Below are 18,645 nucleotides of genomic sequence, written 5' to 3'. Positions count from 1 at the left end.
TGATTCCTATACATACGAGAGACCTGTTCATACTCTTACGATGTGGTAAACGTCGTATATTTATTTAACTTACAAGTACTTACATTGTGCAGGCAAGTTAACGTATTCAATTTCTTTATATTGTAAAGTACTTTATGTGAGTGTGTAATTTATGTTTTATGCTCTCATGTTAACAGAACCTGTGCTTGGGGAGAAGAAAAGTAAGAAAAAGAAGAGGGAGAAGTCAGTTGCAGATATTCAGCATGAAGAATCGTTTCATTTACAGTCTTCAGACAAAGTAGCCAAGCTAGACACATCTGAATGGCCACTTTTGTTAAAGGTATATTTTTTAATCTTGGATGAATTGTGTATAATCAATGTTGTTAGTACTGAGTACTACTTCACATCAAGTAATTACTAGTAGATGTTGAAAATATTAGACAAAATTGTGCATTTTGGTGTCGTCAGTAAGAACTAATTGTTTTATTTTCAGAACTTTGACAAATTAAATGTTCGCACGAACCACTTTACCCCGTTACCATTTGGATGTTCTCCTCTTCAAAGGAGCATAAAGGATTACATTAAGTATGGATTCATTAACGTTGATAAGCCAGCCAACCCAAGCTCCCATGAAGTAGTTGCATGGATTAAAAGAATTCTCAAGGTGGAAAAAACTGGTCATTCTGGAACATTGGATCCAAAAGTTACAGGTAAGTACAGTGCCAATTTTAGTTCATTATAAGTTATTGAATTGATGAATTACAAATAATTTGGCTCTTTGCTCATTACACTGCAACTGTAAGTATTGTTTGAAGAATTAAGAGAAAGTTGAAACAGAAGTGTGTGAGATAAAGGATTTCTTAGAGTAAGTTGTATGGTAAATTTAACCTGTTGTACCATCATTGGGGTACTTATTCAAATTGTTTAAATTTAAAACAAAATCCAGTTATAAGTGAGTGGGCTTTAGGACCAACTAATCATTTTCACTTACTTCAGTTTTTATTAATAATACAATCACTTTTAATCATACTATTTTAGACATTTCCAACATCTGCATGTGGGCGGCCCATTATAAACTGTAGCTGATTTCTGTAGTATGTAAATTTTCTGCAATCTGTGAAGTTTGATTTGATTTTAAAGAGGATATTTCATAGGTCAGTGCTGTTATTGCATTTTCAGATAAGAATCAGTAGGCCTACGTACACACATGAAGAGTTATTTTTTCATTCTCTCATAATTTGGGGGGTAATACAGCGACCAGTAAATTAATTTCTAAAAAACAAATAAAAATGAGGATATTTAAAGTGTAATTTTTATGTAAAAAATATGAGCTATTAATATACACACTTTTATTTATTACCAGTGTATCATTTTGTTCATCAGGCAACATCAGAAATCCTTAATGTAACCTATGTATCACTGTTAGTGCTGTTGTCCCAATGAAAATAAAATTATAAGAGGCCATTATGTGCCACTGCCATGAAAAACATAAAAATCTTGCTGCATTTAATGTGCAGTATTTAGGTCACTTTACAGAATCATAATATACTTGCTGCATAATGAACACATTTCTCTGTATAAAATGCCACTATAGTCCTATCATTTTTCTCTGAACAAATGCTACAGCAGGGTTTCCGCAAGTTCTGGAAATCCGGAAATAACAGAGAATTTCAAACGTCCTAGGGAAATATCAGGGAACTTCTGGGGGGGGGGGGGGGGGGAGGAAACGTAAAAATCTCATTTTTGTCTCTGTAGGTGAAATGGTTTGTTTACTGAGATGTCATGAATCGTCGCTGACCAGGCACAGCTGAGTACATGCGTTGCTTCCCTACACCCTCATTCTTACTGCTTCTCCCCATTCTGCCACCACTTCTTGCCACCAGCCTAGCAGCTGCGAATGAGAGGCAGGGAGGGATGAGGAGTGGTTTGTTTGGATTCTCAGAGATTGTTGGCTGGAAATGGTTTTCATGTGTGCATGAGTTGTCTCTGAGTCATTGTGTGAATGAGTGCGCACTTTTGTATTCTGACAGAGGCTGTGACCGAAAATTTAATTGTGAGAGTGTGATTGTTTTTTCTGCATGCCTGTCTGTGGCTCAGTGATCATCATTACGGTGAGTTGCTACCTATCCTCGTCACTACAGGGTGTACACAAAGTCCGGGAACACTTTCAATTATTTGTTGCTCAAGAACTAAACATTGTGCAGATGTCATACATATTGCATTTTGGAGAGAAACTCTGAGAAAGTTTTTTTTACAAACATATGATATGCGAACCATGAGTGACATGGCAGTTGTCAATATGATGATAGAATTCTTGCCATACCTGCCCCAGCATGGCAACATCAGCTGTGGCAGTCACTTCCTGTATTCTCTCCTGGAACTCTAAAACATCGCGTGGTAGAGGCGGTATGTACATCAGATCTTTGTGTCCCCATAGAAAGAAGTGACACGGAGAGATATCTGGTGATTGGGGAGGTCATTTTAACAAACAGCTGTCCCCAACTGTAGCACAGCCAATCCGTTGATTCGGCAGTCCGTGTTCAGGTACTCACAAACTTCACGATGAAAATGGGGTGGAGCCCCATCCTGCTGAAAGATGAACACTGTGTCCAATTGCATTTGAGGCATCAGCCATTGCCCCGACGCTTCCAAGTAGGAATATCCAGTGGCAGTGCTCTCGGTGAAGAAGAACGGCCCATACAGTTTTTGACTTGATACAACACAAAAAACACTTACCTTGGGGAATCATGCTCAAATTCAGTGCATTGATGTGGATGTGTTGTACCCCAGAGTCGACAATTATTCCTGTTTACTTTCCCATTAATGTTGCTTCGTCAATAAAAATTAAGCGATTAACAATGCCATCCCCACCCTCATTCAGTTGTTGCAACTGCAAACAAAACTCATAATACTTGTCTTTGTTGTCGTCATTGAGCTTCTGCATTAGCTCCAATTTGAATGGTTTCATAGACAGCTTCTGTTGCAGGACTTTCCACACTGTCATTGGAGCCATTTTGAGGATGCACGACACACCGATTTATTTGGACTCCTAATGAATGTCTCTCGTATGCGCTCTTACATTCACTTCAGTTACACTGGGACATCCGCTTTTCTTTGTCGCGCACAGGCAACCTGTCGTAAAGAATTTGCAGTGCCAGTGGTAAATGGCCTTCCTTGTTGGTGGGTTCTTACCAAACTTGATTCTAAACCTCCATTGAACGGCTATAGCACACTTATTTTGTTTAACTCCAACACACAGGAAGCTCGCTCCACACCTGAACTCCCCATGTTTGCGTCTGGTGCTAACTATCGGCAAATTACCAAACTACGGTGTGGTGATATACATGAAAAAAAAAAAAAAACTTTTAGGGTTTCTCTTCAAAATTGCGTGTGTATGATATCTGTACAGTGTTTGGTTCTTGTGCAGTAAATAGTTGAAAGTGCTCCTGGACTTTATTCACATCCTATATTAATACTCATAGTATTTGCGCAAGTTATCTGCTGCATGGATTTATCACTGCGGTCTCATTTCATTGACAGTGTCTGTGACATGTGCATAGCTGGCCACATGAGAGGACTTCCACGACGGGCGGAAACAGCAGGCCATTTCTGTGGGTACTTCTAACGGATCAGGTCTGCCAATGTGAAGCTGTAGGCCCTGCCTGTCAGATCTAATCTAACTGATCTGCCCATAGGCTGGGTCTGTTTGTGTGTGGCAGATTTTATTGGTTATCTATGGTCCCAGGACTGTGGTGCTCCTCGGCAGGCCAGTGGTCACGGGCGATGCATTTCAGGAATTGCAACTGTCTGACTGCAAGTACATTACACAGCGCAGCATGTGATAGACTTTTATTTATTCTAGTACATTTTAAGACTTCAAAAGTGGTTTATATATTAGAAAGTTTGGACAATAAGAAGAGGAAAATTGTGGCAGTGGCTGGCAGTTTGTACATTATGTTCTCATATATTTCTTGAAAGAAAGATCACATAACACCTGTAAATGAATAGACATAACACAATGAGTAATAACTGACAATGGTGAACATAGTAGAACCAACATTTTATTGGCGATCACCTGTAGTGTTGGTTTACACAGCTCTTCCCCGACTTGTACACCTCTTTCAAGAGGCCTACTTTTGCTGAGGTATTTTAAATCTGTCTTGCGGCTCCAAGGAAGTGCGTATTTTTGTCACCAAATGTTTCGTTTTATTGAAATAAAATGACGACAGGGGTGTTAATGACACATATAACATTTGGCTTGCTTTCTCCATCTGAAAAGAGTCCATCACGAAAGTTGTTGATGTTAGTACTTAAAATTTTTGCTCACATGGCAGAAAAATATGGAAGTTCTTACATTTTGTTTGTCAGCTTATGCCTCTGCTTACCTCAAGATTTGTCAGTGAAAAATGCTAAGACTTGTCTGGAAACCAGGGAATTTCACTTGGGGAAACTTGTGGCCCCCATGAACAGGGAACATACTGTCTTACAATTGTCAAAATGAATCATATTTGGTTGACATTTTCATTACGAAAGGGCTGCTGAAATGTAGCTGAATCGTTCATGTAAATACAATAACTCATAATATCAAATTAAGATGTTTATATTAAGTACTTACCAAACACTGTAGTGTGTATGTAGTATATCACATTTGTGCATAGTGGTACTCCTTAATAACAAGATAAGATTTGTTGCGGAAATGGGAAAAACAAAACACTGTAATAAAGATTAATCACGCAAAAAGAAATGGCACTTAGTTCACAGGCACTTCCTTCGTCAACAGTGATGTTACCTGTACTGTGGTCTGTGGAAGAGTCATTGGAATTGCTCAAATGATATTATATTTTCAACATTACTTTCTGCAGCATCTTCACTCTTCCATGATTCTTTAATAACCATTTCTGTTTAATGTACAACATTACTCCAATTCTTTAATGTCATTTGTGCTGCTGCTTCTGCTAATAGGTTTTTTAAATTTCTGCCACAGTGAAGCTTTTGTTATGTGTTGCCACACAATGTTTGATTTGTGCCCAAATTATTTCAATGATTTGAAATGTTAGTGGTGTGGTGGAAGCCTAAGAACCCTGTTCCCATGTTCTTTAGCCATATCTCTCTCTCTCTCTCTCTCTCTCTCTCTTTCTCTCTTTCTTTCTTTTTTGACTTGCTCTGCCTTATGTAAATCATCCTGAACTTGAAACATTTTGTTGCTTCATCAGTGTCAGGTTTTTCAGTTTTCTCTTGTTGGAGCTTTACCTTCAGTAACAAAATGGTATGGGGCATTCTCTGTTATAGTAACAGATCGCTGATGTTGGTTTTCCAGTAGTTGCCCCCTTGAATCCCAAATCTTTCATCTGTAAAGTCTTTTCTGGCAGAATCACCACCATTTACCCATGTTTCCTCAAGCCACACACTGTCTTCAAACGACTCTTTAACAGCGCTTTTTAAAACCGAGAGCACCGTGCTGCAATATCACTTCTCGCCATCAAAATTTTGTGTCCATTAATTTTTTTTTGCACCAAAAATGAGGGTTCTGACGATCATTAACAAAAAAGTCGTGCTGCTGCAGAATAATTCTGTCCTCTAATAGTAAGGTACAGTTTTTGTTATAGTAACATTCTTTTCTCTCATAATATCCAAATGTGTGGTGATGAACAGCATCTTGTTTGAATTAGCCTAGTTTAGGAATTAGTTAAAGTCAGTGATTTTGCCTCTTTCTGTAAAGAGTAGTCAAATGAAAAGGTATGAAAAGTCATAACAACCAACAAGTTGAATTTGTATATGCTGCTTTGGGATAACATAGTGAGATGTCTGATTATGTAAACATAGTTTGTCATGTGCACATGAAAAGTTTCAAAGCTGTGCCCTGGCAAGGTGATACTCACTGTCTTATTTTATGTCCAAGCTATGATACTCATCAATTTCCTTGATAAGGAAAAACTATTAACAGTGATTTGTTCTGTGAGGTGGCTTGCGCTGCTCAAGGTGGGAGTGATTCTGCTCCATAATAGTGCATGTCCACATGTCTAAAAGGTCACAAAAGTGTAATGGCTAAGCTAAAGTGGGAGCTAGTTGAGCATCCACTCTCCAGCCTAGACATGTTACCCTGCAACTCCCATGCAGCTGTTAACTAAAATTACATCTCAAAGGGTAGTGCTTCACCTTGTACTAGCTTCTGTCATAGGCTCAGGAATTCTGGAAACAGGGAATCTCGTGGCTCATGAAATAGTGGGATACTTGTGCTTAGGCCTCTGGTGATTAATTTTGAATAAGACTTCAATTATACCAACACTATTATTTTGTACCTTTTCTTTTGAATACCAGCTCATACTAGGTGTCCGTTACTTAGATAACGAGGCTCTCCCTTCACTGTGCTGCATTTTTCCTTACAAACATTGATGGCAATGTGATTCTTGAGTTTCTCCCGGCGTATTTGATAATCAAAATATCCACGGGTGTACTGCCGGTCTATAGTGTCCAACGGGCACAATATTTCGGCGATCAAACATGTCGCCATCATCAGGTGAACTGACGGACTGAGCTCCTGTGAACGTTTTACAATTTGATGAATAATATGTTATGACAGCCAGAACCTTTCATTATGAGTGCACAGTAATGAGACTTTTCCTACATTTCTGCTACTTTCTGTATATTGTTATAGTGCATGGTAGGCATGCGACTGTAAGGTATGTGACACTTTGTACATGGAATTTAATTACATAGAGCTTAAAAATGACTTAAATATACCACAAGAACACCTTAAAACATGACTAAAGATTTATTTATTCTATGAATTTACCAGGAAACCCTATGATGATACACTTCACTAAAAGATGAAAATAAAGCTGCAATCATAAACAGACATAACTATCAAACAATACGACAGCGTATTTAAACCCACCACTTAACATGCATTGTATCCAGAAAACTCAAGAGCAAAAAAATGTTGGTTCAGATAAAACAGACACTGTTGGCATAATCCTTGTTACCTGGCTATACAAAGATGACACCCTTAGATTTTAACAAAATCAGTCTCCTCAGTTTTCACCTACATTTGGCATAACAACTGAGATAACACGTAAGCCTATTTGAGACTAAAAAAAATATTATTATTAATCAGATCACAGGTCATCTTGCACAATATTATCGGAATGCTTCTTGCATGATGTGTCACCAACAACTCGTGTCTTTTTATCTATCAATGTCCGGATCCTGCTACAGCTACTGCTGGGTCTGGGTGCTGATGAGTCCTCTCCATTTGACTTGGTCCTCTCACCACTTTTCTTCATCCACTTGCTGCAGGGTCACACCTGTCCTTTCCACAGACATTCTCACTCTCGTTTTCCACCGTGTTCTTGGGTGCCCTCTAGGTCTTTTTCCATCCATCCATCTTTAGTTCTTCCATAATTTTGGGGAGTCTCTGCCCCCTCTTAACATGCCCATACCATCTTAATCTCTTTTTTTCAATTTCTTCTCTCATACTTTCTTGTTTAAGGTCCTTCCTAATTTCTACATTCCTTACTCGGTCCATTCATGTTTTTCCAGTAACTGCTCTGAGAAATTTCATTTTCCTTGCTTGCAGTCTGCTCCAGTCCCTTTCTGTCATTGTCCATGTTCCCCCACTAGAGGTGACAGTAGGGAAGTAATAATTCTTGTACTTAAGGAGTTATGCTTTTTCTGAAACCTTCTTATTCCAATTTAGGTGTTGTATTATTTGGTAGAAATTGCCTCCCATCTGTAACCTCCTTTCAATTTCGTTGGTTATTCTTCCATCCCTAGATATTTCACTCCCTAAATAAGTGAAACTTTCTACCACGTTGAGGGATTCTCTATCCAAGGTAATATTTCCATTGATCCCTTTCTATCTTCCAAATACCATTACTTCACCCTTATCTTTATTTTTAATCCAGAACCATGGACCTTGCCGTTGGTGGGGAGGCTTGCGTGCCTCAGCGATACAGATGGCCGTACCGTAGGTGCAACCACAACGGAGGGGTATCTGTTGAGAGGCCAGACAAACGTGTGGTTCCTGAAGAGGGACAGCAGCCTTTTCAGTAGTTGCAGGGGCAACAGTCTGGATGATTGACTGATCTGGCCTTGCAACATTAACCAAAACTGCCTTGTTGTGCTGGTACTGCGAACGGCTGAAAGCAAGGGGAAACTACAGCCGTAATTTTTCCCGAGGATATGCAGCTTTACTGTATGATTAAATGATGATGGCGTCCTCTTGGGTAAAATATTCCGGAGGTAAAATAGTCCCCCATTCGGATCTCCGGGCGGGGACTACTCAAGAGGATGTCGTTATCAGGAGAAAGAAAACTGGCGTTCTACGGATCGGAGCGTGGAATGTCAGATCCCTTAATCGGGCAGGTAGGTTAGAAAATTTAAAAAGGGAAATGGATAGGTTAAAGTTAGATACAGTGGGAATTAGTGAAGTTCGGTGGCAGGAGGAACAAGACTTCTGGTTAGGTGACTACAGGGTTATAAACACAAAAACAAATAGGGGTAATGCAGGAGTAGGTTTAATAATGAATAGGAAAATAGGAATGCGGGTAAGCTACTACAAACAGCATAGTGAACGCATTATTGTGGCCAAGATAGATACGAAGCCCACACCTACTACAGTAGTAAAAGTTTATATGCCAACTAGCTCTGCAGATGACGAAGAAATTGAAGAAATGTACGATGAAATAAAATAAATTATTCAGATAGTGAAGGGAGACAAAAATTTAATAGTAATGGGTGACTGGAATTCGAGTGTAGGAAAAGGGAGAGAAGGAAACATAGTAGGTGAATATGGATTGGGGCTAAGAAATGAAAGAGGAAGCCGCCTAGTAGAATTTTGCACAGAGCACAACTTAATCATAGCTAACACTTGGTTTGTATACATGGAAGAACCCTGGAGATACTAAAAGGTATCAGATAGATTATATAATTGTAAGACAGAGATTTAGGAACCAGGTTTTAAGTTGTAAGACATTTCCAGGGGCAGATGTGGACAATCTATTGGTTATGACCTGTAGATTACAACTGAAGAAACTGCAAAAATGTGGGACGATGGGACCTGGATAAACTGAAAGAACCAGAGGTTGTACAGAGTTTCAGGGAGAGCATAAGGGAACAATTTACAGGAATAGGGGAAAGAAATACAGTAGAAGAAGAATGGGTAGCTCTGAGGGATGAAGTAGTGAAGGCAGCAGAGGATAAAGTAGGTAAAAAGACTAGGGCTGCTAGAAATCCTTGGGTAACAGAAGAAATATTGAATTTAATTTATGAAAGGAGAAAATATAAAAATGCAGTAAATGAAGCAGGCAAAAAGGAATACAAACGTCTCAAAAATGAGATCGACAGGAAGTGCAAAATGGCTAAACAGGGATGGCTAGAGGACAAATGTAAGGATGTAGAAGCTTATCTCACTGCCTACAGGAAAATTAAAGAGACCTTTGGAGAGAAGAGAACCACGTGTATGAATATCAAGAGCTCAGATGGCAACCCAGTTCTAAGCAGAGAAGGGAAGGCAGAAAGGTGGAAGGAGTAAATAGAAGGTTTATACAAGGGCGATGTACTTGAGGACAATATTATGGAAATGGAAGAGGATGTAGACGAAGACGAAATGGGAGATAGCGATACTGCGTGAAGAGTTTGACAGAGCACTGAAAGACCTGAGTCGACACAAGGCCCCCGGAGTAGACAACATTCCATTAGAACTACTGACGGCCTTGGGAGAGCCAGTCATGACAAAACTCTACCAGCTGGTGAGCAAGATGTATGAGATAGGCGAAATACCCTCAGACTTCAAGAAGAATATAATAATTCAAATCCCAAAGAAAGCAGGTGCTGACAGATGTGAAAATTACCGAACTATTAGTTTAATAATTCACAGCTACAAAATACTAACGCGAATTCCTTACAGACGAATGGAAAAACTGGTAGTTGCGGACCTCGGGGAGGATCAGTTTGGATTCCGTCGAAATGTTTTAACACATGAGGCAATACTGACCTTACGACTTATCTTAGAAGAAAGATTAAGAAAAGGCAAACCTACGTTTCTAGCATTTGTAGACTTAGAGAAAGCTTTTGACAGTGTTGACTGGAATACTCTTTTTCAAATTCTAAAGGTGGCAGGGGTAAAATACAGGGAGCGAAAGGCTACTTACAATTTGTACGGAAACCAGATGGCAGTCATAAGAGTCGAGGGGCATGAAAGGGAAGCAGTGGTTGGGAAAGGAGTGAGACAGGGTTGTAGCCTCTCCTCGATGTTATTCAATCTGTATATTGAGCAAGCAGTAAAGGAAACAAAAGAAAAATTTGGAGTAGGTATTAAAATTCATGGAGACGAAGTAAAAACTTTGAGGTTCGCCGATGACATTGTAATTCTGTCAGAGACGGCAAAGGACTTGGAAGAGCAGTTGAACAGAATGGACAGTGTCTTGAAAGGAGGATATAAGATGAACATCAGCAAAAGCAAAACGAGGATAATGGAATGTAGTCGAATTAAGTCGGGTGATGCTGACGGAATTACATTAGGAAATGAGACACTTATAGTAAAGGAGTTTTGCTATTTGGGGAGCAAAATAACTGATGATGGTCAAAGTAGAGAGGATATAAAATGTATACTGGCAATGGCAAGGAAAGCGTTTCTGAAGAAGAGAAATTTGTTAACATCGAATATAGATTTATGTATCAGGAAGTCGTTTCTGAAAGTATTTGTTTGGAGTGTAGCCATGTATGGAAGTGAAACATGGACGATAACTAGTTTGGACAAGAAGAGAATAGAAGCTTTCGAAATCTGGTGCTACAGAAGAATACTGGAGATAAGGTGGATAGATCACGTAGCTAATGAGGAGGTATTGAATAGGATTGGGGAGAAGAGAAGTTTGTGGCACAACTTGACTAGAAGAAGGGATCGGTTGGTAGGACATGTTTTGAGGCATCAAGGGATCACAAATTTAGCGTTGGAGGGCAGCGTGGAGGGTAAAAATCGTAGAGGGAGACCGAGAGATGAGTACACTAAGCAGATTCAGAAGGATGTAGGTTGCAGTAAGTACTGGGAGATGAAGCAGCTTGCACAGGATAGAGTTGCATGGAGAGCTGCATCAAACCAGTCTCAGGACTGAAGACAACAACAACACCTTGTATTTTTATGATTGGCGTAAATATGCCTGCTCTACAGTTTGCTTCTCACACTTATTATGGAGAAATTTTATGAACATTTGCATCTTGTTCCTGCTTTGGAAGTTTTCTCACTGTTGCTGTTAAAGTTTCCTTTCTGTGCCTCTTTTGCACCTCTTCTTTTCCTGTCAGTGTCGCACTACTTTTCATCTTTTGGTGACACACTCTGCCTCTCTCTTACTGCTTCACTTTAGAATGTTTTTTGTCTACACAAGCTAGCTTCTTCCTCCAATTTTTCCAGTTTACATTCCCAGGTGCATGACATATGGCCACTAGACTTGGTCAATTTTTGGAGAAAGAACAGTCTTGTCATACGCCTAACAAAAAGAAATTTAGAGAATGCTCCACCTCATATTTCAGAAACAAACATAATTAGATGAGAATTAAGTATTCATGTAGACTCACTTGTGATGAAATTAGAGCATGGAAATTCACAATTCAGAAGGCATTGCTTCACAGCTCAAGCACGGAAAAATTAACTTAGATTATAAACATTTGACCAGAACCATGTGTCCAAACAGTGTTGTCATCCGTTTTGAATAATTTGAGTGGTGTTGACATGTAAGATTCATTGATGCTGTGTGCAACTATCAATGGCACCAGCTTTTGAAAATTCTATTTCCCTGATGTGGGAAGGAGAAAAAATTGTCATGTGCCAAACAGCAATTTTACATTTTTATTATTTACTGTTACACCAGCCTTCGTATATGAGTTTCTGGCAGTTAATTTTGTTATATTTGGGAAGTACATATAATTACCTTTCGCTTTGTATGCCAGTTTCTTGAAAATTAAAATACATCTATCTTGTCCAAAATAGTGTGAAATGTGCCTCTCATTCACTTACCACATTATATTGCCCTTGAATTTTTAACTACAAAGAAATAATTATGTACACACACACCTGCAAAAGCTCACACTTTTGTCTGCGAGGTGGTGATTGCTGTGGCTATCCGCATTCTCAGGCCTCTATATATAGGACTAGTGGAGATGGTGATTCACTTTTTATAATCAAGTTTCATAATGTTGTTTCCATTATTGATCACTCGCCTATAGTACTACGTAGAATGCAATAAAATATATTTGTATTGCCTTATGATTGTAAAACTTGATACTGGTTACAAGAGAGGTTTGTTTATTAACAGCTCATTGTGTTGCAGAAAACTGACTTTCTTTGAATATTTATGAACTGTGAAGGCGCTGGCTGATGGGGAGGGGAGAATTGAAGCATGCGGAAATCAGTATAACTTCTTGTAACATATATGACATTGGTGGGTCTGTAAGTGACTAGAATTGCAATTCTCTAAGACCAGTAGAAGTACACCAGTGTGAATTACTGTTGCTTGTATTTATTGTTGGTAACATTCCTCTTAGAGTATACAAGTGGGCTAGAACTTGATCAGGTGTTGAGTGATTAGAGCAAAGTACGCAGAGGTGATGTGTGCACATGTGAGACATTATCAGCAACTGAAAGAGCTTGAAGAAGTCCTTATTGTGGGTCTCTGTTTGACTCACTGTTTGAATTGTGCAATATCAAGATTTGTGAGGCATTCAAATGTGACAAGTGGTCCTGTGTTGGGATGATGGGAGTATGAGGACAGACGTACCCATTGTCAAGGTTGTAGACAAGCACATGTGACCACTTTAAAGGAGCATTGCTGTTCCATGCATCAAGCACATTGTAACCCCTACACATCTGGATTTGTCATTCAAGAGCAAGTAATGGACTCACTGTAACATTCAGTCATCCTACATCGTTGGTCGGAGACTAGCAGCAGTCGGACTAGGCAATTACTGTCCTGTGAATGGACTGCTGTTAATACCACGACACAAACAGCTGCGTTTGGAGTGGTGCAGTGGCCGGGAAGCTTGGACTACTGATGAAGGCACCTCACGATAGTTTGCAGAATATACATGTAGGTGCAGAATTATGTTGCGTCATGTCCAGTGATGTATTATGGTTCTGCACTATCCCTGAAGACCATCATTGGCAAGTATGGCAGTGGCCTCGAATGAAATCCCATTGTTTTGGAGGAAGGCAGCAGTGTCAATCTTGGCATCGTTGTGTAGTGGTCCATCAGGTATGACTTCAGGTTACAGCTGGTAGTGATTGAGTGAACTTTTGACAGCACAATTATGCATTAAAGACATGATGATGATGCCTTCACGTGCTACCTCGCTTGTGACAGCATTGTGGTGCCAGTTTTCAACATGACAGTGCTCATCCACACGTGGCATATGTCTCTGTGAACTGTGTGCTTGATGAGGCGCTGTGGCCAGTGAAATTCCCAAATCTTTCCTCACTAGAATGAGTGTGGTCCTTGCTCAGATGTCAGTTCTGTCTCCGTGCCAGTACCCAGAATGTCAAGGACCAGTTGGGGCAAGTTTGCCTCAGAGAGGATAAAAATGCCTTGACAGCTTTCCCAATGAATCAGTTCATGCATCCATGCCAGTGGGGATGAAACACTGTACTGGTATGTGACTTCATACTCCCAAAATTGCTTGTAAATTTGACTTATTTTTTAATCACTGAAATGAGGTCTAATTACCTCTCAAGCCACGAAGTTTTTTTTTCCTTGAGTCCTTTTCGGATGGTTCACTTTTTTTTTTTGTCAGCATGTATATTAAGAGGACATTGTGCAGCAAGTGAACATTTATGAAATATTTATTGTCAAGTAGATGTGATAACAAGCATATATTGACTGTACAGTTTCAAAAAGGTATGAAAAATGAGCGACCATACATCTCATTGGTCTCAAAATTGAGGAAATAAGAATTGTAGCAGCATTTATTAATGGCCTAATCAAAATCTACAATATCTGAAGGATTGTATCCTAAATAATGATCACTAATGAGAATTGGAAAAGTTTTGCAAAAATAATTGATATTTAAAAACTTTATTTTCTTGAGAAAATTAAGCCTATTAAAAAAAAAAATACCCACTTCTGGCACCTTTCTTCAGACGGCATGATAAAGCCTGTCTGCACACATCAAAATTTCCACTGCTTGTCTTCGTGCTTGCCAAACTCTACCTTGGCCACCAAGGTAGTTGGATCTGTTCTTCAACAAGAATGTTTGGAGCATTATGGACAGGGCCCTCCAACCAGGTTGGAATTTTGATGATATAACATGTCAATTGGATAGAATTTGGCATGATGACCATCAAGTGGAGATCCAGCAACTCCATCAGTTGGTGCCAAGCTGAATAACGTCTTGCATACAGGCTAGAAGAGAACCAGCATGTTAATGGCTTGGTCAGTTTGTAAAACTCTCTCTTGAATGAATCTTCCAATTTTTTTCTGAAATTGTGATCATGTGTGTCCAATACATGTACATCACATCTACTGGTTTCCGTCCCATTTGGATAATTCCTTCCCATTTGGATAATGCCTTTGTGCCCCCCCCTCCCCCCCCCCCCCCCATGTGTTGGATTTAACAATTTTCATGAGGGCATCAAAAATTAAGTTTAATGTGTGAAAATAATAAATATGGGAGGTGCTTTTGCCGTTATTGCTGAGAGTAGTTGGCTTTTGAAGAATGCATTGTAAATGTTGTTTCAATAGTTTTTCTGGGACTGTAATTTTTTCAGGTGAACTGCTGTTAAACAACAGTCATTGTTACCTTTGAAAAGTCACTATTTTTAATTGGTGATTGGCAGATAGCACTGTGAGGAGCAGAATTGCAATCACATGCACAACATTCTAGTGCAGTCGATAGTTGTGGATGCACCAAAACAGAAAAAAAGTTGTCTACTTTTTGATTGTTGCCAATGACTTTGCAGGTAATAGAGAGGACTGTGGTGGGAACTGTAGGTATGACGATGCACAAGATATCTCTGTCACATGTTATACACAAATAACAGCAATAAGATGAGCATTCCCTTAGACACATCTCAAAGTAACAAATTATCTAAATAAATGGTGAAATGGATACAAGGCAGTTATATGTGAATCATTTTCACTGTTGCCTGTGTGGTCTCTAGAAAGTGCTGTTAGGGTTGAATGAAATAAGTTGTTCAATATTGTTTTCCACCACACAATAATTCTACCCTCTGACAATAAAGTTTGGTTTATAGCATTCCTTGTTAGTCATTACACTTCTGTGAGCATACAGTTTTGGTGTTTCATGCCATGTAACCCTTAACTTAAGCTCATATGAGGTCAATGGAATTGAAATGACATTGATTTGATGGCAATCTGAGAACCGTAGAGCCATAGTTTTTGCTAGTTTATTGACAACATAGACACAAAGGTGATGTCCAGTAATTTACCCTTTCTACAGTCTTCTGGTATGGGAATGTTTTGTTGTAAATGGCTGATAATGTCTGCATTTCCTTATCAAGGATATTCAAATGACATAAGGCAATGTCCATAACTGATGCTGAAAGTTGGCTTAAATTTATGGTATCTAAAAGTCACTGTATATTTGATGTTTTTTTTTTCCCCTCCCCTTCTGTACTTGGGGGCTGCACTACCTGGCCCCTAGTAACCCCCACTGGAAGCATCACCTTACAAGGTTTGTGCCTGTATAACATACAACACAGCGAGCTTGTGGAGGCAAAGAAATGGCTGCAGTTGGCTGGGACCTGGCCCCTACCACACGACTCCCCGAAATATCAATCACAAAGCAATTTTAATTGGTGTATAATGTGATAATTTGTAATTTGTTTTACCTGGATGTTTCTGTCAGGCTCCGATATCTTAACTTGCTTATGCCAGGTGCTTCTTGCAGCTTAGAAAGACTAGCTGTTACAGTGTTAGAGTGAATATGTGAGAAACTTCCCAATTATGGAGTTGTGTAGCTGCACAACCTGTGATTGATCCCTCTGGAACCAGCAACCACTGTTACAGATAAGTTATTTATTTGACAATAGCAGGGAAGATTTCGTAAGATAGCATAGGGCCCTTTCCCATCTCAGTGCATTTGGTAAACTGAGAACTACTAATTAGCTTGCGCAAGTTAATGTTTCCATTTCTGTGTGTATCTTGCTATAAATATTGAAGAAGCACATAATGTCTTGTAACATAATAAAAAGGTTTATTTTGCCTTCATAAAAGAAAACAGCCATTAAATGTGTTAACATAGGCACTACTGTAAAATTAGCATGCTTTATAAAAAATGTTTGTTTGTTTGCTCACAGGTTGTTTAATAGTATGCATAGATAGAGCTACGCGACTTGTAAAATCACAGCAAAATGCTGGGAAAGAGTACATATGCATATTCAAGTTGCATTCTGCAGTAGAGAGTGCTCAAAAGGTAAGTTGCATAGTTGAAATGTGTGTAATGCTATTTTTGTTTTCTATAAACCATTTTGTAAAAAAGGTGTTGTCTACCAACAGTTTCACATAAGTATACTGTGGCTGAAATCTGTACACACATTTCTCAACATAAGAGAGAGACCCTCTCCATTGTTACGAAAAAGAAACTGCAAGGTGCTTTCTTGTACTAATACATGGAAGCATTGCAGTTAGTTGGAGGTAACATTTCTAAAGCACAATACAGTGTGATACAGTTCTTAAAGTTGCACTCCTGCACAAATATACTGTGCCTTTTAGGACAGTCATCACCTAAGGAAGAGCATTCCGAAGTGTTCAGGTATTATTTCAAATTATTAAATTTTACCATGTCATGTGTGTTAATACATGGCTACTGTTTGTGCACTCATTTGCGGCTAGGAAGGAGAGGTTAGGCCCTGCAACTTTCGGATTTTGGTGAACTACTAGCCTGTAACAGCCAAAAGTAACTACTGTGACAGGGTTTATGCCATTAAAATTCAGTTTTTTGAAAATTGGAGTTATCACAAAGGATCAGATGGAATTGTTAAAGCCATCAAAAATAAGCATGGCTAAAGATACATGGATTGGCCTGACACAGCTGTAACATTCCAGCTGGTGCCGTAATTGAATTTCTGCACGACACTCAACTTCATCAGTGGGCAGCATCATGTTGGCCTAGTTCTCCAAGTGGCATGATATATCACTGTGGTATAGTGTTTTCCATGTGTACCAGGATTGGTGACATATACCTGCAAACAAATTAAAAAAAAAAAAAAATACTGAACTTTCAAACAATGGAAAGTCCCATGTTGGAACATCAACTCACTGTAAAGATGAGGTATTGAGTGACAAGGTATTGAAATGGCAACTAACCCTCATAAAAGGATTTGTATATTTATGTTTAAAAAAATATTGTATGAAGTGTGAATTGACTATTACTTTAAAGAAGGCCTTGTATCACTTGATCACCACCCCAGTTTGAGGGACTTATCTTTCTAAGTATATGAACAATTGGTGAGAATCTTTATTTTCCTTCAGGATCTGTCACAGTTGCGATAATAATCATATCCGTGTGGGCAATAATGTCCTCTCATTAAATGACACCACCTGTAATTGTAAATACTGTTCCTATAGGGACTGATGACCTCAGATGTTAAGTCCCGTAGTTCTCGGAGCCATGTAAGCTACTGCTCCTATAGATAATATATAATGGAAGCTCGCCACAATGTAATAAATGTCATGTAGGACAATATCAAGAGATGAATTTGCTGATACTGTTAATCCAGTTTCAGACGCCTTTTCTTTGTCAAATTGGAAGAAATTGACATTGTATGCTCGTAAGAGACTTGTCACATTGTATCTGTTTAATGGTTAATAGTGAGCAATCGTGCATATTTGATTACTCATGTATACATTGGTGGGAGCTGTATGATTATACTTCCACCTAAGGCCACGGTTTGAAAAATGGATGTGATTTTATGAAACTAGTAGCCACAAGTAGTGACTTACTATCACAACTGTGATGGTTATTGAAGGAAAATAAAGATTTTAATAGCCCAAGTTCCTGGTCCATCACCCATCAGAATTTTGAAACTTCATAAATTGGTGAGAATCACTAATTATTCCCTTTTTTCTTCAGAACCATGTAAATTGCAGGCTTGATATTTAAAGAATTCTAATGAATCCAAAACTCGTATGGGGTCATAAACTTTGACCTTCTTTTTTTCTTTTTTTCTTCGAAATAGATGCGTGTGACAAAAGTCCTTTTACAGAAATTAATTTAGTGTGGTCCCAGATTAGTGTGCACAAGCTTGCAGAAATTGGTGGATAGTAAGGTCTGACATCTCATTGTAAGATGCCTTTGGTAGAACTGAATTGATTGTGCTCAGTGTTTTGACAGACATCACTATCAAATGTGAATTTACTAATATTTTAACAGAATAAAATTAATATTCCATCAACTTGTACTAGCTTGCTTATAGCTGTGAAGGCATCTTTCAATAAGTGTCTGTCCTAAACATATTAGTTCACAAGACTCAGAAACTCTCAAACCAAGAGTTTAATGGTTGAGTTGCAGGAAATACATATGGTTTTTCTGTAAGAAAAGTTGCTACAACTGCCAGATTCCGCACTTTATGAAGCCAAAGATGCCTAGGCCAGTACTTAACAGATTAAGAGGAGATACGTTCTATAAAAGTATATGTCCCTTGTGCTGGCAATGAACGCC

At 38.9% G+C, this 18,645-nt stretch overlaps 1 protein-coding gene across 1 annotated transcript in view; it reads left to right on the top strand.

Moving 5' to 3' along the window:
• The window catches only part of LOC126272345 (H/ACA ribonucleoprotein complex subunit 4), a 68,252-nt gene that overhangs the window by 431 nt on the left and 49,176 nt on the right, over positions 1-18,645 (top strand). Inside the window, exons 2-4 of the mRNA XM_049975143.1 lie at positions 177-319; positions 473-689; positions 16,283-16,398. Coding sequence (XP_049831100.1) covers positions 177-319; positions 473-689; positions 16,283-16,398 — 476 coding nt within the window. The remainder of the gene's footprint in view (positions 1-176; positions 320-472; positions 690-16,282; positions 16,399-18,645) is intronic.

The sequence above is a fragment of the Schistocerca gregaria genome, chromosome 5 (genome assembly GCF_023897955.1).
Source record: "Schistocerca gregaria isolate iqSchGreg1 chromosome 5, iqSchGreg1.2, whole genome shotgun sequence".
In the NCBI taxonomy this organism is placed as follows: domain Eukaryota; kingdom Metazoa; phylum Arthropoda; class Insecta; order Orthoptera; family Acrididae; genus Schistocerca; species Schistocerca gregaria.
The sequence above is the reverse complement of the archived record's forward strand: the minus strand, read 5'-3'. Positions and strand labels throughout refer to the sequence as shown.